At 45.3% G+C, this 23,415-nt stretch overlaps 1 protein-coding gene across 1 annotated transcript in view; it reads left to right on the top strand.

Moving 5' to 3' along the window:
* Positions 1–23,415, top strand: part of fat3b (FAT atypical cadherin 3b) — a gene marked incomplete at both ends in the record, with an annotated part of 214,011 nt that overhangs the window by 71,456 nt on the left and 119,140 nt on the right. Inside the window, 4 exons of the mRNA XM_083633105.1 lie at positions 1,637–1,773; positions 16,389–16,664; positions 19,137–19,347; positions 22,407–22,621. Coding sequence (XP_083489231.1) covers positions 1,637–1,773; positions 16,389–16,664; positions 19,137–19,347; positions 22,407–22,621 — 839 coding nt within the window. The remainder of the gene's footprint in view (positions 1–1,636; positions 1,774–16,388; positions 16,665–19,136; positions 19,348–22,406; positions 22,622–23,415) is intronic.

Below are 23,415 nucleotides of genomic sequence, written 5' to 3'. Positions count from 1 at the left end.
GCCTAGAAACCATCCAAAAGAACATTCGGGGTGGTGATCGACTGAAACTGTTATTGCAGACAGAAACTTTCTATATATACCAAATGCAGGCTACATATATCCAGGAGTGAATGAAGAGATTGATTTCAGTCCTTTTTTGTAGTATGATATTGGTAAGGTGCTTGTGTTGCTGCAGATGGATATATATTATGTTTTCTGTCTTGTTGTCTGTAGATCCATTTTCCGTTTGTTTCCATATTTCCCTCCATTATGTTTGGTTTTCTGCTATACACATTGTAGAGCCATCTAGTGAGTGTATTTTGCATCGTTACCTGTGAGTTCACTGGCTTTCTGCCTGGGTCATGTCCCAGCTCTTTTAACATGCCTTTTAACTAGCTATGTTTTTAAACCAAATAGCCACTCAAATAAAGGCATTTTACTTTCTGCCAGAAGAGTGCCTTGGACCTTTCTTTTTTTAACCTTTGTGATCCTCACCAAAGAGCATCTTCACCATACCAGTTTTGGACTTCCGAGCACTCTGGACTTGTTCCTTCCTCAAAATAAAAACCTACTGAAAAAACCCCATAGTATAGAAATGGTGACATGTGTGTCGATCAGATCCCCAGAGCCACCTCTAAGAGAAAGGAAAGGACCAGGATACAGCGTTTTATTTAGAGACTACAGACAGGGATTTCTGTTTTTCTTAATGCTGTCGGATTGTTCTCTCTCACTCAGTCCAACCTCTCCTCCAAGGGGGGAAAACCATCAAAATATCCCGATATCTCCAGAGAGAGGCTGGATGGTCCTGAATGCCTCTCACTCACTCTGATCACACATTAGGACTCTTCATGTTACGCTCCCAGCCTGTGGAAAAGATCTGGCTGCAGGTTCTGGATCTCTGACAGTACATGTCCACTTGTCCATCAGTTTTTTTCCCCCACACCTGCCCGCCCTGCTCCACAGAAATGCACGCTTGTAGGCGGGCTTCGATGTTGGTTCCTTGCTGCACCTGATTGGACGAACAGCGTCTTGATACGTGGAAAAAACATGGCGGCAAATTTTAAACGTTCTCTTCCTATATGAAAACCACTCGGCGAAATGTGTTTCTGATCGCATTTGATGCCTACAATAGGCCATGCAGTGTCTCCCTCCCGTTTAAAAGATCAGATACGAGTTTGGGTGGCCTGGGAGGCGCGGGACACAGACCTCATTTGCATAAAGCATATGGTGCTATACTTTATGCAAATGAACAGGCGGGCCGTGCACACTCCTCGCCTGCCAATACATTGCACAGCTGCCTCCAATACACTTGAATGGGAGCGTGAAAATAATGCGCTCAAATGGCACCTTGAGATGGGTTGTGTTTTGGGATGATAAGACAGATGTTTATTACAGCTGTTAGCAGCTCTGGGGCTGGCCGGTGGGTTGGCTGCTAGATTGCATTTCAGTAAATTTTTACTTCACAGGCCCTCCAGCTCCAGATACAGGCACCTGGCCAAAACAATTACACAGTAATAACTTAGAGCACCTGAGTTTAGCACGCAAAGCCAATACTAAGTGATTGAACCTCTTGGGGGCACTGTGTGTGTGTGTGTGTGTGTGTGTGTGTGTGTGTGCTTGTGCGTGTGTGTGTGTGCGTGTGTGTGTGTGATTCTAGGCAGCTTTGACATGCAGTTTGACCTTCAGATGGGCGTGGGGACTGTAGTGGTGGCCAGGCCTCTGGATGCGGAGGTGCAGTCTGTCTACAACATGACTGTACAGGTGACAGATGGGACCAGCTTTGCCACTGCACAGGTACATCTATACACACACTTTTAATTTCAGAGACTTTACGATACGACACTATCACAATGATTGAGCCACGATGACAACTATCATGATACAGAGAGTTCTGTATTAGTATTGCAACATTGTGATGTATCAAGTAAAATGACTTTGTAATGCATCACAGGGAAAAAATATAGTGATTCTATGCTGATTACATTTGATTAGACAGCTTTATGAATCCCCAGTGGGGAAACTAATTTGCTACCAAATCAACTCATACAGACAAAACAATAAAAACAATAAAACAATAAAAACATTGCATTCACAGTAGGCTACAACACCATGAAAAGCCATTTGAGACATGATTAACAGCTGAAAGGTGCTATGGCAGTCTAGACCCATAGACAGTCTAAAAAATATGGACAAAGTCACTGTGACGTCACCCATTGGTTTTTGGACTCCTGTTTTGAAGCCTAGTGTGGCCGTCGCCATCTTGGGGTTCTTGCGCAGCTCACATGAGACGGCACGAGACCAGGGGTTTTCCAGAGCGGCAGCGCTGCCTGCTATTGGTCAATGAACGGCAAGCTGTGGGATCACTGGACAGGCGACCTGTCAATCATCCCCAAATCGTAGTCTTTTCTATCTGTCTATTTTTCTCTAAACCGGTGAGTTATATAGAAATGAACCCGTGTACAGTTGTTATGAAAGGTTAATTAGGTATATAGGCCAAAACCGTGTTTTGAACCAGGCTGTGAACATGTTTAATCCTATTGTAAAGATGGGCATTTTAACATGGGCGTCTGGAGATTGACTCGCTTTTGGAACCAGTCTCAAGTGGCCATTTGAGGAACTACAGCCATTCGAGGAACTACTGTCTAGACCACATCTAAAAGTGTCCATTAGAAAAGCTGACTGCTGCTGGAATCAAAGCGCTCGTGAGTGAGAACACATGGCACACCAATCAAACATTCTCCAACAAACACAAATATTTGTTTGGTGTGCCAGGGCTGTCATTGTTTGGAGATTGTTTGGTCAGATTCCACATGTTCAGTCCATGTTTGTCTGTGTTTGCCCAATCCAACAACTGCCAACAGTTAAGGCATCACTAGCTGCTCACTGAATGAGCATCTGACTGCATTAATAAAAATACTGTGTAATGGATGACCTTCAAAATACAGAAGTGTTTTTGTTCTCTACTTCACACCACACCTCTTCTTATGGGAATACAGTAGTTGACTCATGGCTTTCCTCCTCTTGCTCTCCTTTCTTCTGAGATGATCAGTTACGAGCTGTGAAATCTGCTTTTTGTTGCTTTGTGTTTAACGAGATGTGCTGCTTCTGTCTTGGCTGGTCCGCCAAGTCTGCCTTGTAAGCAAAATCCTTGAACTCAGTGGAATTAAAGTGAAATAAATAAAATACAATAGGCCCAATGTCCTCTCAGTCGACTCACCGCCCTGCCGAAAATAATGTCCTTAATAATGCTTCAGTGCAAAACACTACATTACCACTGTATCAGGTATTATCAGTCTAGACCAGTGTTTCCCAAACTGCAGGTCATGACCCGCCAGGGAGTCGCAAGATCATTTGGGGTGGGGAGAGAGGGGGGGGGGGGGGGGGGGGGGGGGGTGGAAGTTGATTTATGAGATAGGGGGGGGAAACAAGTAACTAATTTTTCAGGGTCAGGAGCCAAAACGTTTAAGAACCACTGGACTACAGCCAGTGGCGTGCCGTCCATTAGGCGAACTAGGCAAATGCTAGGGGCGCTTGAGCCGTTAGGGGCGCCAGAGAGGGTAAAAAAATAAAAAATAAATTTACAAATACTTTTTCATGATAATAGGCCTACTATTATTTTACAATAGTCAGAGTCAGAGTCAGAGTCAGTTTATTTACCATTTGCAGTCGAAACTACATTGGAATTGGGGTGCAAGAGCTTAAAACATAGACACATATATGACAGGTCATGACAACATAAAATAGCATAAAAAGACAGACAATAAAAAGGTTTAAAAAGTAAATAAGATAAAATAAAAGAATAAAAGAATAAAATGAGACAGGTACATCTGTGGATAAAGGCCCGAGTCATCCCGCTCACTTATTAAAGTGCAGGAACAAAGTGCACAATCACACATAAAGTGCACAGTAGTAAAGTGCCTAAGCAAGGATCAAATTGCATGAGAAACCAGTATAAGACATCTTATACAAAAGAAAATAACAGAAAAAAAGAAAAGTCTAGGGGCCCTATTCTCCCACAGGCCATCGGCGCTATTACGGGCCTTAACCGCAAAAAAACGTGCCTAGCGCCTGTTTCGGGAAAATAGCAATAGGCTTTAGGCTGCCAAATGCGCTTTAGGCCGAATGGGCGTGGCGGAGTCCCTGAATGCGCCAAAGTGGGCGTGTCGGCGCTAAATACCGGCGTACTCCTATCTTCCGACCTGCCGTTAATTTAGCGCCTTGCGCCTTTGAAAAGCAGGCCTATTCAATGGGCCAGTCCGTCCCCTCTCTCCTCTGTCACCCTTCTCTGTGTCACTCTCTCCCTCTCTCCTACTGACAGGAGCAGGCATTGGTGTGCGTTTACCAGTTTATTGTGAAATAAATCCTTCCGCGTTGAGTTACTGTCACAAGCCTGTGTGACAACGCTTCCAGCCTGGGTAAAACAACTCCGTCCGTACCGCTTTGAGGCTGCAGGCAGTCTGACAGGCACAATACGACTGTCTCTCTCTGACTGCCTGTGAATGCCCCAGCATGCAATTGGGTACTAAATTTCGCTACTAAATAGCAACCAAATGAGGCGAAATAGATATAAAAGGTTGATCTAAAATAATGTGTAATGGTAACACAGCCTGCAATTGTAGAACATTTCAATATTGGACCAAATAAATCATCGAAATTAAAACACCACCCTAAGTGAAACATATATGTCCTCCTGGGCCTATATATACCCCTTGTCGAGTTAACGTGATTTAGAGAAGTAACAGCGGAACGCGCTTCGGAACGCTTCTAATGGCATCTGCTATACTGTGATGTCCCTCCAATAACTTGGCCCTATTTCACATTTAGTTTTACAATAAAAACACATTTATGCAATGACTTGACATAATGTAGGGTATATTTATGTGCATCATCCTTCCTGCAGCAGGCGAGAGAAAATGATATCTTTCTGGACAAACTTTCACCAATCTAATAGGCTATATTTTTCTAGCTGATGCATAGAACATTATTTTCACTTTGATCTTGCTATAGTGTAGCGTATTTACATGCTTGCAGTATTGAAACTGCAGTTAGATTGGTTTGAGAAGCATAATAATATGGAATAATAGCCTATAATGCAGACAGACAGGCTGGATGAAGGGAGGGGGGGGGGGCAGAGCGTTTGGCTTTCGTCTGGTTTTGCGGGATCACTGGAATTGGAGCTAAAAAGGCAAGCGTGCGATTCGTTTATTGCACTTATCCAATGAGCATGACGGTGCATAATTTTACGCCTAAAAGGCGTGGTTGTAATGCTTTGGGCTGCATCTAGCGCCAGCACGACGATATCAAGTGCGCCTTTCCACGCCCACTGCTTTGATCTGCGCCTGCCGCTCGGCCTAGAAACTGCGCCGATGCAACGATAGGGGCCTAGGTGTCTAGATGGTCTAGACAAAACAGAGATCTACCGTTTAGATTTGTGATCGTTCAAACTACGCACAGCACTCGGGTAAAAGCTTCTCGCAAAGCGAGTGGTGGAGCATTTAATGGAGGGGTAATCAGAACAACATCTTAAGTCTTTAAATAATAGTGAAATAATTTTTCTAATTCTGGCTTTCTGGCTGCCTGGGCTGCAGCACTTTCACCATGGTCCCTAATCCATACCACCCCACCCCCTGCACGGCCGCGCCCCCTTCTACCTGCTTGGAGCTTTTTCCCAGAGTGGGGGAAGGGAGCTGGAAGGTGGGTGCTGCAGCACCCCCTGGTGGCAAGAAATGGGATTTTCAAAATTGTTGGATTTGGCTGTCTTGTGTACCACCAACAAGATGCATTAAAAAACAAGTTTGTGCTTCCCAGCTCTAATCTTATTTCATACGCTCTCTCTTCAAAAGTGTTTGATTTTCATCATAATCTGGTTTTCCATAATAATAATAATAAGTTCAGTGTTTATGCCTGTGTTGCTGTCTGTTGTAGTGTAAAACGACTAAAGGGAGAGCAGGTGCTTACATGAAAGTGAGTGAGAAAAGGAGAAGATACTGAATAATGACATCACAACAGTATAATCCTAATGTTAATTTAAAATTAAATATTCTTCTAAATATGGATGAAAGTCCAGAAAACGTCAAATTTTCTTGGCCGCTGCCCTCGCGGGCAGCACCGACAGTCCCTTCCTTACAGCACCCCCTACCTAAAAGTACTTCCAGCGCCACTGGGAAAGGGCGATTCTGAGCCTGCACTGCAGTGGTGGAATTAGCTGCGATATAATTTTTATTATATTTTCTTTGGGGGAGGGGGGAGGGGGGGGCACCAGCAAAAATCTTGCCTAGGGCACCAACTTGGTCAGGCACGCCACTGACTACAGCAGAGTTCTCATCTCTAGGAATAAAACACAAGGCACATCTTCACTATCGGTAGGCAAGCTCGGGCTTGGTTCGGGCAACTCGCCTGGCCATGCCCCTTTATGCTAATTTTACAGATCGCGTGTGTTATTTTAGGAACGCTATTATCCTGATTTTCTTCAACCATGCTGTGGGGAAGCCGGCCCGAGTGGCAAGGAAGGTGGTAGGTCCCTTACAGAAAAAACACATGATTTTCACATGTGTCCACATGAGTTTCACATGTGACCACATGTGCCATATGTGGACACATGTGAAACTCATGTGGACACATGTGGACATCATGTATAACATGTGGTAACATATTATAACATGTGGAAAACATGGTATCACATGTTATAACGTGAAAAATATTTTTGCCACATGGTGTATTATGTGATGACATGTGGAGTGGATGTGGAAATCATGTTACCGCATGCTGTGACATGTGGTAACATGTGGAGCAACAGGTTTTCCACATGTGGAGCACATGTGGCAAACAACATTTTACAACATGTGGAGCACATGTGGAAAACATGTAGAGCACATGTGGAAAACATGTAGAGCACATGTGCTACGGCAGACTCAGCAGACAACTTAAATTCTCAGAGATGGAGATTTATTTTTGACACGACTTTCAGTTGCAGATCAATAGACAAAACACAAAGAAAACAACTCACCAAATTAACTGATAGAAAACAAATTGAAGGCCTGTGGTTGTGGCAGCATGGCCTGACCTGTCTCCCCAAAGGAGCAAAACCCAACTTGCTTTATATGGTGTCCAATTGACACCTAGGGGCACTTTACACGAGGACGGTTTCCTATGGAAACGGGGAATTATTTTATCGTTAGTGCCTCCCTTTTAGACGGCGACGGCGAATTCGCGCTTAGGAAACGAGACATTTTGGAACCACCCTCCAGAGTGAAACTTGTTTGAGACGCTTCCCGCTGAGCGGGGCTGAGCGCTCCATGTAATCGCTTTGGAACGGCACATTTCAGAAACTCTGACGTGCCTGCACACGTGACACACGCGATTACCTCATAACCAAATAAAACGTCAGTATGAATGAAGTTTGGCAACATTCAGAATTAAGCTACACTGCGGCCAACTTCAGTTACATATTCAGAACGTTACTGCTGTGAGGAGCGGATGGCTGTACCCAGTCGGCATTTAATGTTAGTTACAAAAGCACGTCGACAGTGTTTTCTCACTGCCAGTAGCCTAACGACAGTAGGGTTTGACAGATCAGTCAGCGGTCCCGGTCATCGCTGCTCGTTAAAGATTTTCAATAGGCGTTATTCTGATAAACTGGTCACATGTTACGTTCTCACCCGACAAATATTAAAACTTTAAAACAGTTTGGGGTTTTTTTTAGCTTGAAAAAAGCTGGGTAGGCGGACTCTACTTCCGTGTTTAAAAACCGGAAAGACGATTACGAAATTACGTCATGCCCCAGCGTCCTTGTATGGGCAAAGAATAAGGTGATCACACTGCCACCTAGCAACCTGGCATGTACATTACGGCGTTTTAAAAATTCAACAGCGCTCATGTAAACAGGGAGAAGGTGTGAAGGAAAAGGTGTGAAGGAAACGCTATTGTGTCGTTTCTTTCAGAAACTGTCCTCGTGTAATGGGCCCCCTAGACTCACATCAGTCTACATTGCATTGAAGGTTCAACTAAAACAGTCACCTTAACTCATTGAGTGCCAGCCACTTCTGGAAAACGGATGCTCCCAGTGCCAGCCCTTTCAGAGCGTTTTCAGTGATTTCTCGAGGCCCACAGAATATTGTGTGATATTACTATGTAAACACCAAACACGCCCAAAGAACGATGAGACTATCTTGTATCATCAGCAAAAAAAAGTTTATTGATATCATTTTCCGTTCTTTAGTTATCAGCAGTATTAGATAGGTTGGTTTCAGCAAAAACAGACGTTTCAAACTAGAAGCTGAGATAATGAGCCTTTTGTGAAATGAAGCATTTCAAGCACATCACTGACTCTGAAGCTAATATTTTCTGATGTAGTGACACCTCAAAAATAATTTCCTTCAATAAAAGAGCGAAAACAAAGGAATTTTGATGGCAAAATAATATTTTTTAGCTGCAACCAGCAGCGCTGGCCTTCTTGCTGGTCTTGATTTACTGCTGGTGGCATTAGATATTCTAGCTTGTGTTTTGCCAATCTGTCCATCGAGCCTGCTGTCTGGGTCGGTACGTGTTGTATGGTGCCCTGCGTGCCCCACCCCCCTCAACTGCAAACTCCTCCGTGGGAGTGTCTCTGGTGGCTCTCTGCTGCACGTTTGCTCTGCACGTTTCAAAGTGCGCTACACCCAGCTCTATTTTCACATCGTTCCGCCGTTTTTGTTCGCCGGCTCCCAGCGCTTCCAGCTGAGAATGATTTGGCTTTTCAGAAAGACGCTGGTGTCGTGCTCCTTTTCTGGCAACTAATCATGTGGATGGGCTATCGCAGCGGAGACGGAGGGGCTCAATTGTGGCAGCAGATTGGCTGCTGTTCACAGGCACAGCTAACGTTACAGCATTTCCGTTTCCCCACACGGCTTCTTCTACTCTTTTTTCTCATCTTTCTCTAATCTGGAGAGCACTGTCGCCACCTAATGGGTCCGTAAAATAGCTTCTACACCTTCAAAATCCCCCATACTTTTACAGGAGATGCATCAGGCTTTGATCCACGTCCCACCGTCAAAAAACGCAATTGACGTCTTTAGACGTCATTGGCACTCTACGTTACTATTTGAATTGACGTCTTTAGACGTCACTGGCACTCAATGAGTTAATACAAGCACATCAAATAACATGCTAGGACTCATTTGCAAGCTCATTCACACAGCTAAATGGCTCTACAAAGACAAATGATCCTACAGTTACTCTAAACCAGCGTCCAATGAACAAAAATAAACACTTGTACAGGAAAGAAAACCTTTCCACTTGGTTTGGCCCAGTGATGTCATGCTGACATCACCAATACCATAAAAGGGAGGAAGTGCTCCGAGCGGGCCCCTCCCCAAACAAAAGTCCCACATGGTGATTCTGAACAAACACTTGGTGAGGATTAACAAAGAACAAACAATTAACTATGTTTTTACCTGCAACTCAATAAAGGTGATTGAAACTAATTTATGGCTGTATGTGTGCTTTAACTTATCCATATGCTTTGATGTAAACTGTAACATAATGCCAACAAACAAACCCGGGATAGTAAGTGGTGCAATTGTTACAAAAGCAAAGTAAAAAATAGACAACTGAAACATGTAGAAATAAGCTGTACTGAAATATTAACATTTAAGGGACAAGTGGTGAGTTCTCATCCACTTTGTCACACATGCCGACAGATTTTCAAAAATCAAAATCAAAAATCTGTCTTGAGAGATTAATGCGGAAGTGATAAAAGCTGTAGTTCCTCAAATGCCCACTCGAGAGTGGCTCCAAAAGGTAGTCGTTCCCCGTTCGCCCCAAGTTAAAATCTCTGACTTTACAACAGGATTAAACATGTTTACAACCTTGTTCAAGGAACGGTTTTTGATCTATATAGCTAATTTCCGTACAGGGGTGAATTTTTATACAAGTCACCTGTTTAGCGTAAAATAGACAATAGAAAATACTTATGTTTTGGGCATGATTGACAGTCATCGCCTGTCCAGACGGGCTTGTCTGTCTGAAATCGGGCTTGTCTGTCTGAAATCGTGTTCATGCAGCTTTCTGATCATGGACCAATAGCAGGTGGAGCTGCCGCTCTGGAAAACCCCTGGTCTCGTGCTGTCTCATGCGAGCTGCGCAAGAACCCCAAGATGGCGGCGGCCACACTCCCATACTCTAAGCTTCAAAACAAGAGTCCACAAACCAATTGGTGACATCACGCTGACTACGTCCATATTTTTTTACACGGTCTATGTTACATTACATTACATTACATTACGTCATTTGGCAGACGCTTTTATCCAAAGCGACTTACAATAACACATTTTTCTGTCTGCAATAGTACAATCAACTATGGAGCACAGTCTATGACAACTACAGCTTCTGAAGGAACAGTGGTACAAGTTTAGGTTAGTGGTACAAGGTTGGTTAGGGTTTTTTTTTTTTTTTTTATATAAGGAAAGAGAGAGACGAGGTTAGATCAAGAAGGGCCCAGATGGAGCCTGAAAAGGTGTGTCTTTAGTCTTTTCCGAAAGATCGGCAGTGATTCAGCAGTCCTGACCGAAGGTGGAAGCTCGTTCCACCATTGAGGTGCCAGGGACGAGAAGAGTCGAGATCGGGATGAGCGACTTTTGAGCCCCCGTAGCGAAGGAGGGGCGAGGCGACCTGCACTGGTGGAGGAGCGAAGGGAGCGGTGAGAGGTTTGGAACCTGACCATGGATTGCAGGTACCGGGGAGCTGTCTGGTGAACTGCCCTGTAGGCCAGTACCAGTGTCTTGAATTTGATGCGGGCCGAGATGGGAAGCCAGTGGAGCTCCTGGAAGAGGGGAGTGACGTGAGAGAATTTGGGTTGGTTGAATATCAGACGGGCTGCAGCGTTCTGAATGAGCTGGAGCGGTCGGATGTCGGTGGCAGGTAGGCCGGCCAGAAGCACGTTGCAGTAGTCCAGGCGGGAGGAGACAAGAGACTGGACCAGGAGTTGAGTCGCTTCTCTTGTGAGAAAGGGACGGATTTTGCGGATGTTGTAGAGAGAGAACCTACAGGAGCGCGCTGTAGCAGCTATGTTGGCAGAGCAAGACAGCTGGTTGTCAAGGATCACCCCGAGGTTCTTGGCTGTTTGGGAGGGGAGTACAGTGGTGTTGTCAATGGAGATGGAGAGATCTGCAAGAGGGCAGTCTTTTCCTGGGAGGAAGAGTAGCTCGGTCTTACCAAGGTTGAGCTTGAGGTGGTGGGCAGACATCCAGTCGCCAATGTCTTTGAGGCATGCAGAGATGCGAGCCTCGATTTGAGTGTCAGAGGGGGGGAAAGAAAGGAAAAGCTGGGTGTCATCAGCATAGCAGTGATAAGAAAAGCCATGAGAAGAGATCACATAGGCAAGAGATCTGATATAGAGAAGGAAAAGTAAGGGGCCCAGGACTGAGCCCTGGGGGACACCGGTGGTAAGAGGACAGGATCTGGAGAGGGACCCTCTCCATGAGACCTGGTATGAGCGGTTAGAGAGGTAAGAAGCAAACCAGGAGAGTGCAGAGCCTGAAATGCCGAGGTCGGACAGAGTGGAAAGAAGGATTTGGTGGTTGACTGTATCGAAGGCAGCAGACAGGTCAAGGAGGACAAGAACAGAAGAGAGGGATGAGGCCTTAGCAGTGTGAAGGGCCTCTGTGACAGCAAGAAGAGCTGTCTCAGTGGAGTGAGAAGCCTTGAAACCGGACTGCAGAGGGTCCAGGAGGTCATTTTGGGAGAGATAGAGAGAAAGTTGTTCGGACGCTGCTCGTTCGAGGGTTTTGGAAAGGAATGAGAGAAGAGAGACAGGTCTGTAGTTGTGAATAGCAGTAGGGTCAAGGGAGGGTTTCTTAAGCAGAGGCTTGACTCTTGCAGTCTTTAGAGCAGGGGGGACAAGACCAGAGGACAGAGAGGAGTTAATGAAGGTAGTGAGGAAGGGAGATATGTTAGGTGAGATGGTTTGGAGGAGAGAGGAAGGGATAGGATCGAGGGGGCAGTAAGTGGCTCGGTTTGAGCTGATGAGTTTAAGCACTTCATCAGGAGAGAGAGGAGAGAAGGAAGGAAATCCAGGGACAGGGGGCTGAGGAGCAGGATTGGAGTCGGGAGTGTTAGTGAGGGTGGCTGGAGGATGGAAGGAGGAGCTGAATGTCGTCCACCTTTTTTGTAAAGAAGGTTACAAAATCGTCAGCAGAGAGGGAGGAGGGAGGGGGAGGGGAGGGAGGGTTGAGGAGCGTGGAGAAGGTGGCGAACAGTTTACTGGGATTGGATGCAGAGGACTGGATTTCAGAGATGAAGAAGGAGGTTTTTGCTTTAGAGACAGCATCAGTGAAGTTTGAGTGGATAAGGTGGTAGGAAGAGAGATCCTCAGGGAGATGTGATTTTCTCCATTTTCTCTCAGCTGACCGAAGCTCAGTTCGATAAGTTCGCAGAGATTCAGTCAGCCAAGGAGAAGGGGGAGAAGATCGGGCAGGCTTAGTGGTGAGTGGGCAAAGAGAATCAAGAGCAGAGGAGAGAGAGGAGAGAAGAGTAGTGGAAGCCTCGTCAGTGGACAGGAGAGCAAATTGCTCGGCAGGGGGAAGTAGGGAGAGGACGGTAGAAGAGAGGGAGTTGGGAGAGAGAGTTTTTAGGTTGCGTCGGGTGGTGGTAGAGTGGGGGGGAGATGGGTGGGAGGAGGGGAGGGGGATGGGAAGGGAGAAGGTGATAAAGTGGTGATCGGATACAGGAAGAGGGGTCACAGTGAGATTAGAGGTGGAGCAGGATCTCGTGAAGACCAGGTCAAGCACATTCCCTGCTTTGTGAGTAGGAGGAGATTGAGAGAGGTAAAGGTCAAAGGATGAGAAGAAGTTAAGGAAAGACGGAGATTGTAAGGTTACTGGCTGGATGTTGAAGTCTCCCAGAAGGATGAGTGGAGTACCATCCTCAGGAAAGATGGAGAGGAGGGTGTCCAGCTCGTCCAGAAAGTGACCAAGCGGACCAGGCGGGCGGTAGATTACCACAATGTTGAGCTTGATGGGTAGGGATACGGCAACTGCATGGGACTCAAAAGATGAGATAGACAGATGAGAGAGAGAGGTGACAGTGTAGGTCCATTTGGGAGAGATGAGGATACCAGTGCCACCTCCACGGCCAGAGGCTCTAGGGGTGTGCGAGAAGGAATATGCAGCAGAGAGGGCAGCAGGTGTAGCTGTGTTTTCAGGAATGATCCAGGTCTCTGTGAGAGCTAGAAAGTGGAGGGTTAGAGATAGAGCATGAGCTGAGATGGTCTCCGTTTTCTTAACAGCCGACTGACAGTTCCAGAGACCTCCGGCAATAGTAAAAGGACTGTTAGCGCGCTTAGGGTGGGAGAGATTACCAGGGTTACTACACCTGAAGCAGCCGTGTCTACGGCGTCTGTGGGCTGAGGTTACAACAGGGATGGGAAGAAAACACATAGTTAGGTAGAATAAGAGAGGTAGCAAAAAACCCTATTCTATGGCCTCCCTTCGAAGGACTCCCACAGAAAGACTCCCGAGTCTTCGTGCCCGAGGCTACGTGCCGCTTACCGCTGCCGCTGTAGACTGACAGTGTTCAGAAATACTGCTTCAGCAGGGCTATAAGCCACACCTCTCTAATCAGCGCCCGTCGTTCCCAGGTGATTGGGCTGCTGTCAGCTGAGAGCTATTAACCAGCTATCAGCCAGCTGCGCCACAGTTTCACTCAGAGACAAGACTAGCCTAAAACACTACTCCTTTTTAAATAAGGAGTAAGCAGACACAGATAACACTAAAATAACACAGCCTATATCACTTACCCAGTGAAGTTAAAGTTAAATCACAGAGAGGGGGATCCACAGCAGAGCAGTTCAATGACAGACAGCAATGTGTAACTGACAAGAAACTTACTGCAGCCCAACTTATATGCCGGGCTATAAGCCACACCTGTCTAATCAGTGCCCGTCGTTCCCAGGTGATTGGGCTGCTGTCAGCTGAGAGCTATTAACCAGCTATCAGCCAGCTGCGCCACAGTTTCACTCAGAGACAAGACTAGCCTAAAACACTACTCCTTTTTAAATAAGGAGTAAGCAGACACAGATAACACTAAAATAACACAGCCTATATCACTTACCCAGTGAAGTTAAAGTTAAATCACAGAGAGGGGGATCCACAGCAGAGCAGTTCAATGACAGACAGCAATGTGTAACTGACAAGAAACTTACTGCAGCCCAACTTATATGCCGGGCTATAAGCCACACCTCTCTAATCAGCGCCCGTCGTTCCCAGGTGATTGGGCTGCTGTCAGCTGAGAGCTATTAACCAGCTATCAGCCAGCTGCGCCACAGTTTCACTCAGAGACAAGACTAGCCTAAAACACTACTCCTTTTTAAATAAGGAGTAAGCAGACACAGATAACACTAAAATAACACAGCCTATATCACTTACCCAGTGAAGTTAAAGTTAAATCACAGAGAGGGGGATCCACAGCAGAGCAGTTCAATGACAGACAGCAATGTGTAACTGACAAGAAACTTACTGCAGCCCAACTTATATGCCGGGCTATAAGCCACACCTCTCTAATCAGCGCCCGTCGTTCCCAGGTGATTGGGCTGCTGTCAGCTGAGAGCTATTAACCAGCTATCAGCCAGCTGCGCCACAGTTTCACTCAGAGACAAGACTAGCCTAAAACACTACTCCTTTTTAAATAAGGAGTAAGCAGACACAGATAACACTAAAATAACACAGCCTATATCACTTACCCAGTGAAGTTAAAGTTAAATCACAGAGAGGGGGATCCACAGCAGAGCAGTTCAATGACAGACAGCAATGTGTAACTGACAAGAAACTTACTGCAGCCCAACTTATATGCCGGGCTATAAGCCACACCTCTCTAATCAGCGCCCGTCGTTCCCAGGTGATTGGGCTGCTGTCAGCTGAGAGCTATTAACCAGCTATCAGCCAGCTGCGCCACAGTTTCACTCAGAGACAAGACTAGCCTAAAACACTACTCCTTTTTAAATAAGGAGTAAGCAGACACAGATAACACTAAAATAACACAGCCTATATCACTTACCCAGTGAAGTTAAAGTTAAATCACAGAGAGGGGGATCCACAGCAGAGCAGTACAATGACAGACAGCAATGTGTAACTGACAAGAAACTTACTGCAGCCCAACTTATATGCCGGGCTATAAGCCACACCTCTCTAATCAGCGCCCGTCGTTCCCAGGTGATTGGGCTGCTGTCAGCTGAGAGCTATTAACCAGCTATCAGCCAGCTGCGCCACAGTTTCACTCAGAGACAAGACTAGCCTAAAACACTACTCCTTTTTAAATAAGGAGTAAGCAGACACAGATAACACTAAAATAACACAGCCTATATCACTTACCCAGTGAAGTTAAAGTTAAATCACAGAGAGGGGGATCCACAGCAGAGCAGTTCAATGACAGACAGCAATGTGTAACTGACAAGAAACTTACTGCAGCCCAACTTATATGCCGGGCTATAAGCCACACCTCTCTAATCAGCGCCCGTCGTTCCCAGGTGATTGGGCTGCTGTCAGCTGAGAGCTATTAACCAGCTATCAGCCAGCTGCGCCACAGTTTCACTCAGAGACAAGACTAGCCTAAAACACTACTCCTTTTTAAATAAGGAGTAAGCAGACACAGATAACACTAAAATAACACAGCCTATATCACTTACCCAGTGAAGTTAAAGTTAAATCACAGAGAGGGGGATCCACAGCAGAGCAGTTCAATGACAGACAGCAATGTGTAACTGACAAGAAACTTACTGCAGCCCAACTTATATGCCGGGCTATAAGCCACACCTCTCTAATCAGCGCCCGTCGTTCCCAGGTGATTGGGCTGCTGTCAGCTGAGAGCTATTAACCAGCTATCAGCCAGCTGCGCCACAGTTTCACTCAGAGACAAGACTAGCCTAAAACACTACTCCTTTTTAAATAAGGAGTAAGCAGACACAGATAACACTAAAATAACACAGCCTATATCACTTACCCAGTGAAGTTAAAGTTAAATCACAGAGAGGGGGATCCACAGCAGAGCAGTTCAATGACAGACAGCAATGTGTAACTGACAAGAAACTTACTGCAGCCCAACTTATATGCCGGGCTATAAGCCACACCTCTCTAATCAGCGCCCGTCGTTCCCAGGTGATTGGGCTGCTGTCAGCTGAGAGCTATTAACCAGCTATCAGCCAGCTGCGCCACAGTTTCACTCAGAGACAAGACTAGCCTAAAACACTACTCCTTTTTAAATAAGGAGTAAGCAGACACAGATAACACTAAAATAACACAGCCTATATCACTTACCCAGTGAAGTTAAAGTTAAATCACAGAGAGGGGGATCCACAGCAGAGCAGTTCAATGACAGACAGCAATGTGTTCTATATCTACCTCCGTTTTCAACCTCTCTCTCTCTCTCTCTGTCTCTCTCAGGTGTTCATCCGAATCCTCGACAGCAACGACAACCCTCCAGTCTTCTCCCAGCCTGCATATGCTGTGAGTGTGTCAGAGGAGGCTCCAGTGGATACGGAACTGCTGCGCGTGCGGGCATCCGATGCGGACGAACGCACCCGCTTGACCTTCTCCATCTACGGCAGTGTGGACCCAGCCAGCCTGAGGCTCTTCCGGGTCCAGCCAGGCACGGGCGCCGTCTACACGGCAGAGAGGCTGGACTATGAGGCCAGGACACAGCACATCCTCACTGTCATGGTGAGAGGGGGGAAGGGGAAAGGGCTGATTTGTGTTGAGGTCACTGACCTAAATAATATGGATAAACCCATCCACTATTTTTTGGACTAACGTTTTGCAGCAAAGTGTTGTCTGTCGCCATCTTGCACAGCTCACGTGAGATAGGGGTTTCCAAGAGCCGCAGCTCCGCCTGCTATTGGTGATTGGCAAGCTGTACGATCACTGGACAGGCGACCTGTCAATCATCTCCTTTTATCTAGTCTAATCGTGCATTCCTTTATAACTGGGAACTGGTAATCTTACCGGTTCAAAGTTCATGAGCTGGGACGTGACGTCACCAGAGCTGGTATTTCCCATTCCAAACTCGTAGGAGCCTCAGCAGCCCCGACGTAAAAAATCCAAGATGGCTGATCCGCGCAACAACAGTAGTTATAATCGTATAAATGCTATTTAGCACTTCTGTCTTGTTTGTGTCGCATTAAATCAGCTGTACACACAGCACGGCCTACTTCTATCTGTGTGGACATGAGGCTGCAGTGTTTGTATGCGCAAAATGCCACAAAATGCCTTGTTATCAACTGTTATTGCTAACAATGGCTAGCCTGGCTAGCTAGTGGATCTGACCAGTGAACAGTGAACTTCCCAGCTCAACTTTTCTGCAAATGGAATGTTAACAAAACGGATGTGACGTCATTTCGCCTCCACATCCCAGTTCTTTTGCGATAAAGGAACGCACGATAACCCTAAAACCCTGCCACACATCCACATGGGAGCCCACCAACAAAGGCCCCCCCACTGACTTGAGTCGCTCTCTCTCTCTCTCTCTCTCTCTCTCTCTCTCTCTCTCTCACACACACACACACACACACACACACACACACACACACACACAGTCTGACAACTCACTGTCCCTCGAATCCCCCTAAATGCACAACACGATGCTTCTCTGTCAATACCTGCAATTACATGTGCAATACTAAAGCTCATTACTATGCTGCTACTATTGGGCACCTTTCCATGGTACATTTAAGGGATAATGTATACTGAGCCGGTGATTACTGTGGAAATAATGACCGACAGGTGAATGATTTAGCCCGACGCGCAGCGGAGGGCTTAATATTCACCTGAAGGTCATTATTTCCAGTAATCACCGGCTCAGTATACATTATCCCGCTTAGAACACGGCTTACAACTAAATCATTCAATAATCTGACAAAAATAATTATTCAAATAGATTTTTTAATAGCGTTTTCAACGACAAAGCGGTTTCATTCGTAATTGGCACACAAGACACCACAGCTGCAACTGGTTGGCCTAATTAGTACTGCTGCTATATCATGCACCTTATCACTGTACATATTTTATTACTGTGACTGACTGTCACTTATCTGCAAACTATGTCAACACAAAGCTCACTTACTGCTGCTACCTCTGATGCACCCTGACCCTGTACAGATTCTGTAAACAGCAAACTTAGGCTACCTAGCTGTCAAGGCTGTTTATATTCTGTTAATACTGTGTATATCTGTTAATATCTGAATACTTATAATATTTTATAATCTCCTTAGATCCTTTATATCTTATTTGTTTATGTCTATGAGCACCAACCACACCAAGACAAATTCCTAGTATGTGAAAACATACCATGGCAAATAAAATAATTCAGATTCTATTTCTGATTTACCTCAAATCGCTGGTGCACAAACATACAAGTTTTTGCCTGCCAACTGCCGTTAACTAAACAAAGAATAATTGAATTGCCTCACCACCTGACTCACTTTTAAGTAGGGATGCACCGATCCACATTATTTCACTTCCGATCCGATTCCGATACCTGAATTTGGATATCTGCCGATACCGATATTATGCCGATACCAATATTTTTCTTGAATATACAGTATAGGCAAAGATTTGGCCAATTAAAGATTTTTTTTAAAATATACCTTGCAAAAAGCAGACAAAATTAAGAAAATATACAAGGCAAAGAAGGATACTACTATACATGGGCAAATTACGGCCAGCGCTGGAATTGAAAAAAAAAAAAAAAAAAAATCCGATTCGGATCCGATTCGTGAATTAGTGCCAATATCGGCACCCGATACCGATATTGGAGCGGATCAGCCCCATCCCTACTTTTAAGCAATACAAGCAGTACCAGCTAAGAATTTATTGTCCTCTCGTCTTTCCACCAAATAATAGACAATTATCAATAGTGGTATCGATAAAGACCCGGCTCATTAAGCAGTCTCGAAAATGGTACCATTATCAATAAAAGTAACAATCCCCATCCCTATTTAGGTGTGTGCCAGTGTCCTTGTCTGCCTTGTCTTTCTGTATGCATGAGCTTGTGTGAGTGAGCTTTCTTACAAATTAGGCTCTTCTTGGCAACTCTGCCTGCTTTACTCAATTAATTAATGAAGCTGATTTCTTCCATTTTTAGCCTCCTACCTCACTCTCCAAATCCATCTTTCCCATCCCCTCCTGCCTCTCCAGGTCAAAGATCAGGAGTTTCCATTTAAGCGTGACCTTGCTCGTGTCCTAGTGGCCGTGGAGGACTCCAATGATAACAGCCCTTACTTCAGCAGCACTGTGTACCATGCTGTGGCCTACGAGTCCTCTACTGTCGGTACTTGTGTACTGCAGGTGACGGCCCTAGACAAAGACAACGGGATCAATGGACGGCTCTCCTATGCTTTGGAAGCAGGTGTGTGCCGTCTCTAATGTTTAAATCAGTATGGATGTATGACCTGTGGCTGGCTTTATATGCTTTGTTAAAGCTGGAGTGCATGGCTTTTGTATTGCAGTACCTTTATCTCCTTGAAGGTTTAACACCTGTAGTCTGGGTAGGGCAGCAGCACAGCACAAACAGTTTCGGCACACAGGCCTTCCTCAGTGTTGTACCGCCGTAGGCGGACATGACGGTTAAATATAGTCACAACCGTACATTCAATTATATAAATATTTTTTACATAAACCCCCGAATATAGACGGGTACAGACAAGAAAACACCTGTATCAAACAATTTACAATTATAGGACATATTGTGTAAGAGATACAACAAAGTTCAAAATGCACATTGGTCAGGAAAGCACACAAACAGACCTATAGACACGGAGAATACAGGGTGGACCATAGCATTTATATAGAAAAGCTCTGTACCAGATTCAGAACCAAAACACAGATGACATGTTCGAGAAGCAGGCTCACGAGCTCTGTACCAGATTCAGAACCAAAGGGTATGATAACGAAATTCTGGAAAGTAGCCTCCAGAGGGTCAGACAGTTAAAACGTGACGAGCTGTTGGTTCCTAAAACTTCCTCGGACCGTGATTTTAATATTGTGTGTGCAACCACTTTTTCTCCTGTTTCGCAGGACATACATTTTTTTATTTTGAGCCATTGGCACATTCTGCAGAGCAACCTCCTAGTGGGCCATGCCTTCACCAAGCCTCCTCTATTTGCCCTTAAACGGGCTAGAAACATAAGAGACAGGGTAGTCAGAGCTGACTGCTATACCCCCTCTGTACATTTCTTGTCCAATATACCGAACGGTAATTCTCCTTGTTTAAATTGTATTCATTGTAATGCCATGATCAGAGGTGATTCCTTTTTTCATCCCCACTCTGGGAAGAAATATTCAATTAAAAGTAGAATTTCATGTAAAACTAAATTTGTTGTATATTCATTGAAGTGCCCGTGTGGCCTATTCTATATAGGTAAGACCACCAGAGAACTTAAGACTCGTATATCGGAGCACAAAAGTAACACTAGGAATAGGGATGTTAAGTCCTCAGTGGCCAGACATTTCAATTCAATACAGTGGGTCATGATGTGTGTTCCCTCAGATTTCAAGGCATTGAACATGTTCATCCTCTGAAGAGAGGTGGTGACAGAGACAGGGCTCTTTTACAAAGGGGAGCCTTCTGGATACAGACCTTGCAAACAGAGCACCCTAAGGGTCTCAATGAAGAACTGCTACTGGGTTGTTTTCTTTAGAATGTGCTCATGTGTGATACCTGTAATATACAGGCTTATTTTATTTTTCTATTTTTCTAATACTTCTATTTTCTATATAAATGCTATGCTCCACCCTGTATTCTCCGTGTCTGTAGGTCTGTTTGTGTGCTTTCCTGACCAATGTGCATTTTGAGCTTTGTTGTATCTCTTACACAATATGTCCTATAATTGTAACTTGTTTGACACGGGTGTTTTCCTGTCTGTACCCGTCTACGTTCGGGGGTTTATGTAAAAAATATTTATATAATTTAATGTACGGTTGTGACTATATTTAACCATCATGAGGAAGGCCTGTGTGCCGAAACTGTTTGTGCTGTGCTGCTGCCCTACCCAGACTTCAGGTATTAAACCTTCAAAAATACTTTTTTTTTGTGTGTGCTGGCGTTTCCTGCTGTGATTTGATATTGTTTGTGCCCTGCACCGAAGTTATATATATATATTTTTTGGAGTGTGCTCACTGTTCACTTTTTCCCTACTACCTTTATCTCCCTCTTCTGGCAGTGAGAGTGTGTGCGCTGTATTCACGTGGTGTCGGGGGGAAATGAGGTCCCGACCGTTTCCTTCGCTCTCTGTTGTCGTGTAAAAACTGGAACCGGCTTCAAAGTGTTGTTTAAATGCTCTGAGAAATAACATAGAACACATCATCTTTGTAGTGTCCATGTTGTTTCCACATTCCCACTTAAAAGCTCATGAACACACCGAGGAAGAACCACTTCCCAACTCGGTAAATGGGACAATCTGAACAGCATGTGACTGCAACATTTGTCATAAGCTACTGTTACAGGATCGGCCCAGTCATATTCTCAATTCAATTATTGCTCGTATACTCTCGTGTATAGGGGTTGACTGGCAACATCATCCATAACATGATGAACAGAAACAATGAATCAGGCTGATTTGTCAGAGAGATGTGGGTACTCGCTCATTAGCTCTAGCTGACATAGCCTCCAGAAGCATTCCGGCCGGTCCCGACACTGGGTCAGCGGTTGAATGCATGAGGATTCCAAAGTAGTCCTCACACGGTCAAAAGGTCGCGTAAAGACTGGACAGAACCAAAAGAAACAAAACAATGCAAAACGAGACGTAGACTAGTATTATCAGCAAGCTGTGTGATGGCTGTGCCCGCCTTCATCTTCTGTGTGAACTGGACTCGACTGCAGCGCGCAGGCGCGACAACCGTCTTAACCCTAGTTACGGCAGCGCCGTGGGACAAAAAGGCACAGTTTTCCTTATAAATGAACACCCACACACATCAAATACAAATCAGCCACAACTAATAGAAGTGAATATTATCATATCTGCGACTGTAACACTATGCTGTAGCCCATTGCGTCGCGGCTGTAAAACAGTGGATAAATTGTTTTGGGCATCACAATGCCCCTGCAAAATGACTCTATTCACTATCAGAATTTGATCCATTTGCTCCGATAACATTTGGAAGGTCTAGAAGAGCCGCAACACTCCCCATTCAAGTCAGCAGAAGGCTAACTGGAAATTAGCCGGCTAGGCTGGGCAAAAGTCTATGGTGCGCAGTGCGGATTGTCCCAAGAGACAGTATTCCTGTGGAATACAGAGAGAGTTATGTGGAGCTCATAGACTTTAAATCAGTATTGTGGGAACTCGTTTGGCAATGTCTTGAATTAAACAAGCGTTCATTTAGCCTATATATGCACTCCAGCTTTAAACATTCATTTATTCGTACCCACCGGTGAAATGATGTCTGTAACCTTTCTGTCTTGGTTTTCAGGCAACACCGGCGGTGTGTTCGGCATCGATAATGCCACAGGCCTTATCTTTGTGGCTGGGGATCTGGAGCTGACCTCAGTGGGTGTTCACCTCCTCACCGTGCGGGTCACCGACAGTGGCTTTCCTCCATTAATGGCTACAGCCTCAGTCCGAATCTCCTTGATGCTCTCCGATATCTCCAAACCCAAATTCTCTCAGAGGGAGTACCAGGCTGAGGTAAAGGGATGGATGGATGGATAGATGGATGATGGATGGATGTATTGATGATGGATGGATGGATGATGGATGGATGGATAGATGATGGATGTATTGATGATGGATGGATGGATGATGGATGGTTGAAGGGTGGAGACAGTTGCAATGAGGAATGGCTAGAAGAAGGCAGGGAGAGAAGGATGGAGATGGATAGGCTATAGTGTGTCTAAGTCACGCCCTCTTCCGGGTTGGGCATGGGAGCGATTTCATTCCCAATTCATTTTTCCATAGACGTTTAGTAAAACCCTTGTTTCACTTGGTCAATCCGAGTGATTCAGCTAAATTCGGAATCAGGAGAGACCATAGAACATTTTTTGTTTTGGTCCAAGTGAGATGTTCTATGGTCTCTCCTGATTCTGAATATAGCTGAATCGCTTGATTTCAACAAGTAAAAACTCTTCTTTTTCATTTATTTTTTCTGGTGTTTCCTATAATTTTCTCCCCAATTGTACTTTGGCCAATTCCCCCTGCTGTCCTGGTCGCTGCTCCTTCCCCTCTGCTGATCTTGGGAGAGTTGTAGACTTAAGGCCTAAACAGACTCGTCCGTCCGCCTCGAATTGGAGCCGTCTCGCCGTCTGCCGGCACCAGCGAGCCCTACACGCTAGGACGTCACTACACCCTCCCGCCTCCCACCCTCCCTCCTCCTGTGGGAGCTCCGTGGGAAAATGGTGGCGAATTGAGTGCAAGGCAGTCTGAATGAAATTGAATGTAACGTTCCCAATTCTATGTATTAAATTCAAAAAAACGACCCTCAA

The sequence above is a fragment of the Poromitra crassiceps genome, assembly GCF_964638095.1.
Source record: "Poromitra crassiceps genome assembly, chromosome: 1".
Lineage (NCBI taxonomy): Eukaryota > Metazoa > Chordata > Actinopteri > Beryciformes > Melamphaidae > Poromitra > Poromitra crassiceps.
Note: the sequence above shows the minus strand (reverse complement) of the source record. Positions and strands in the feature narration are given on the sequence as shown.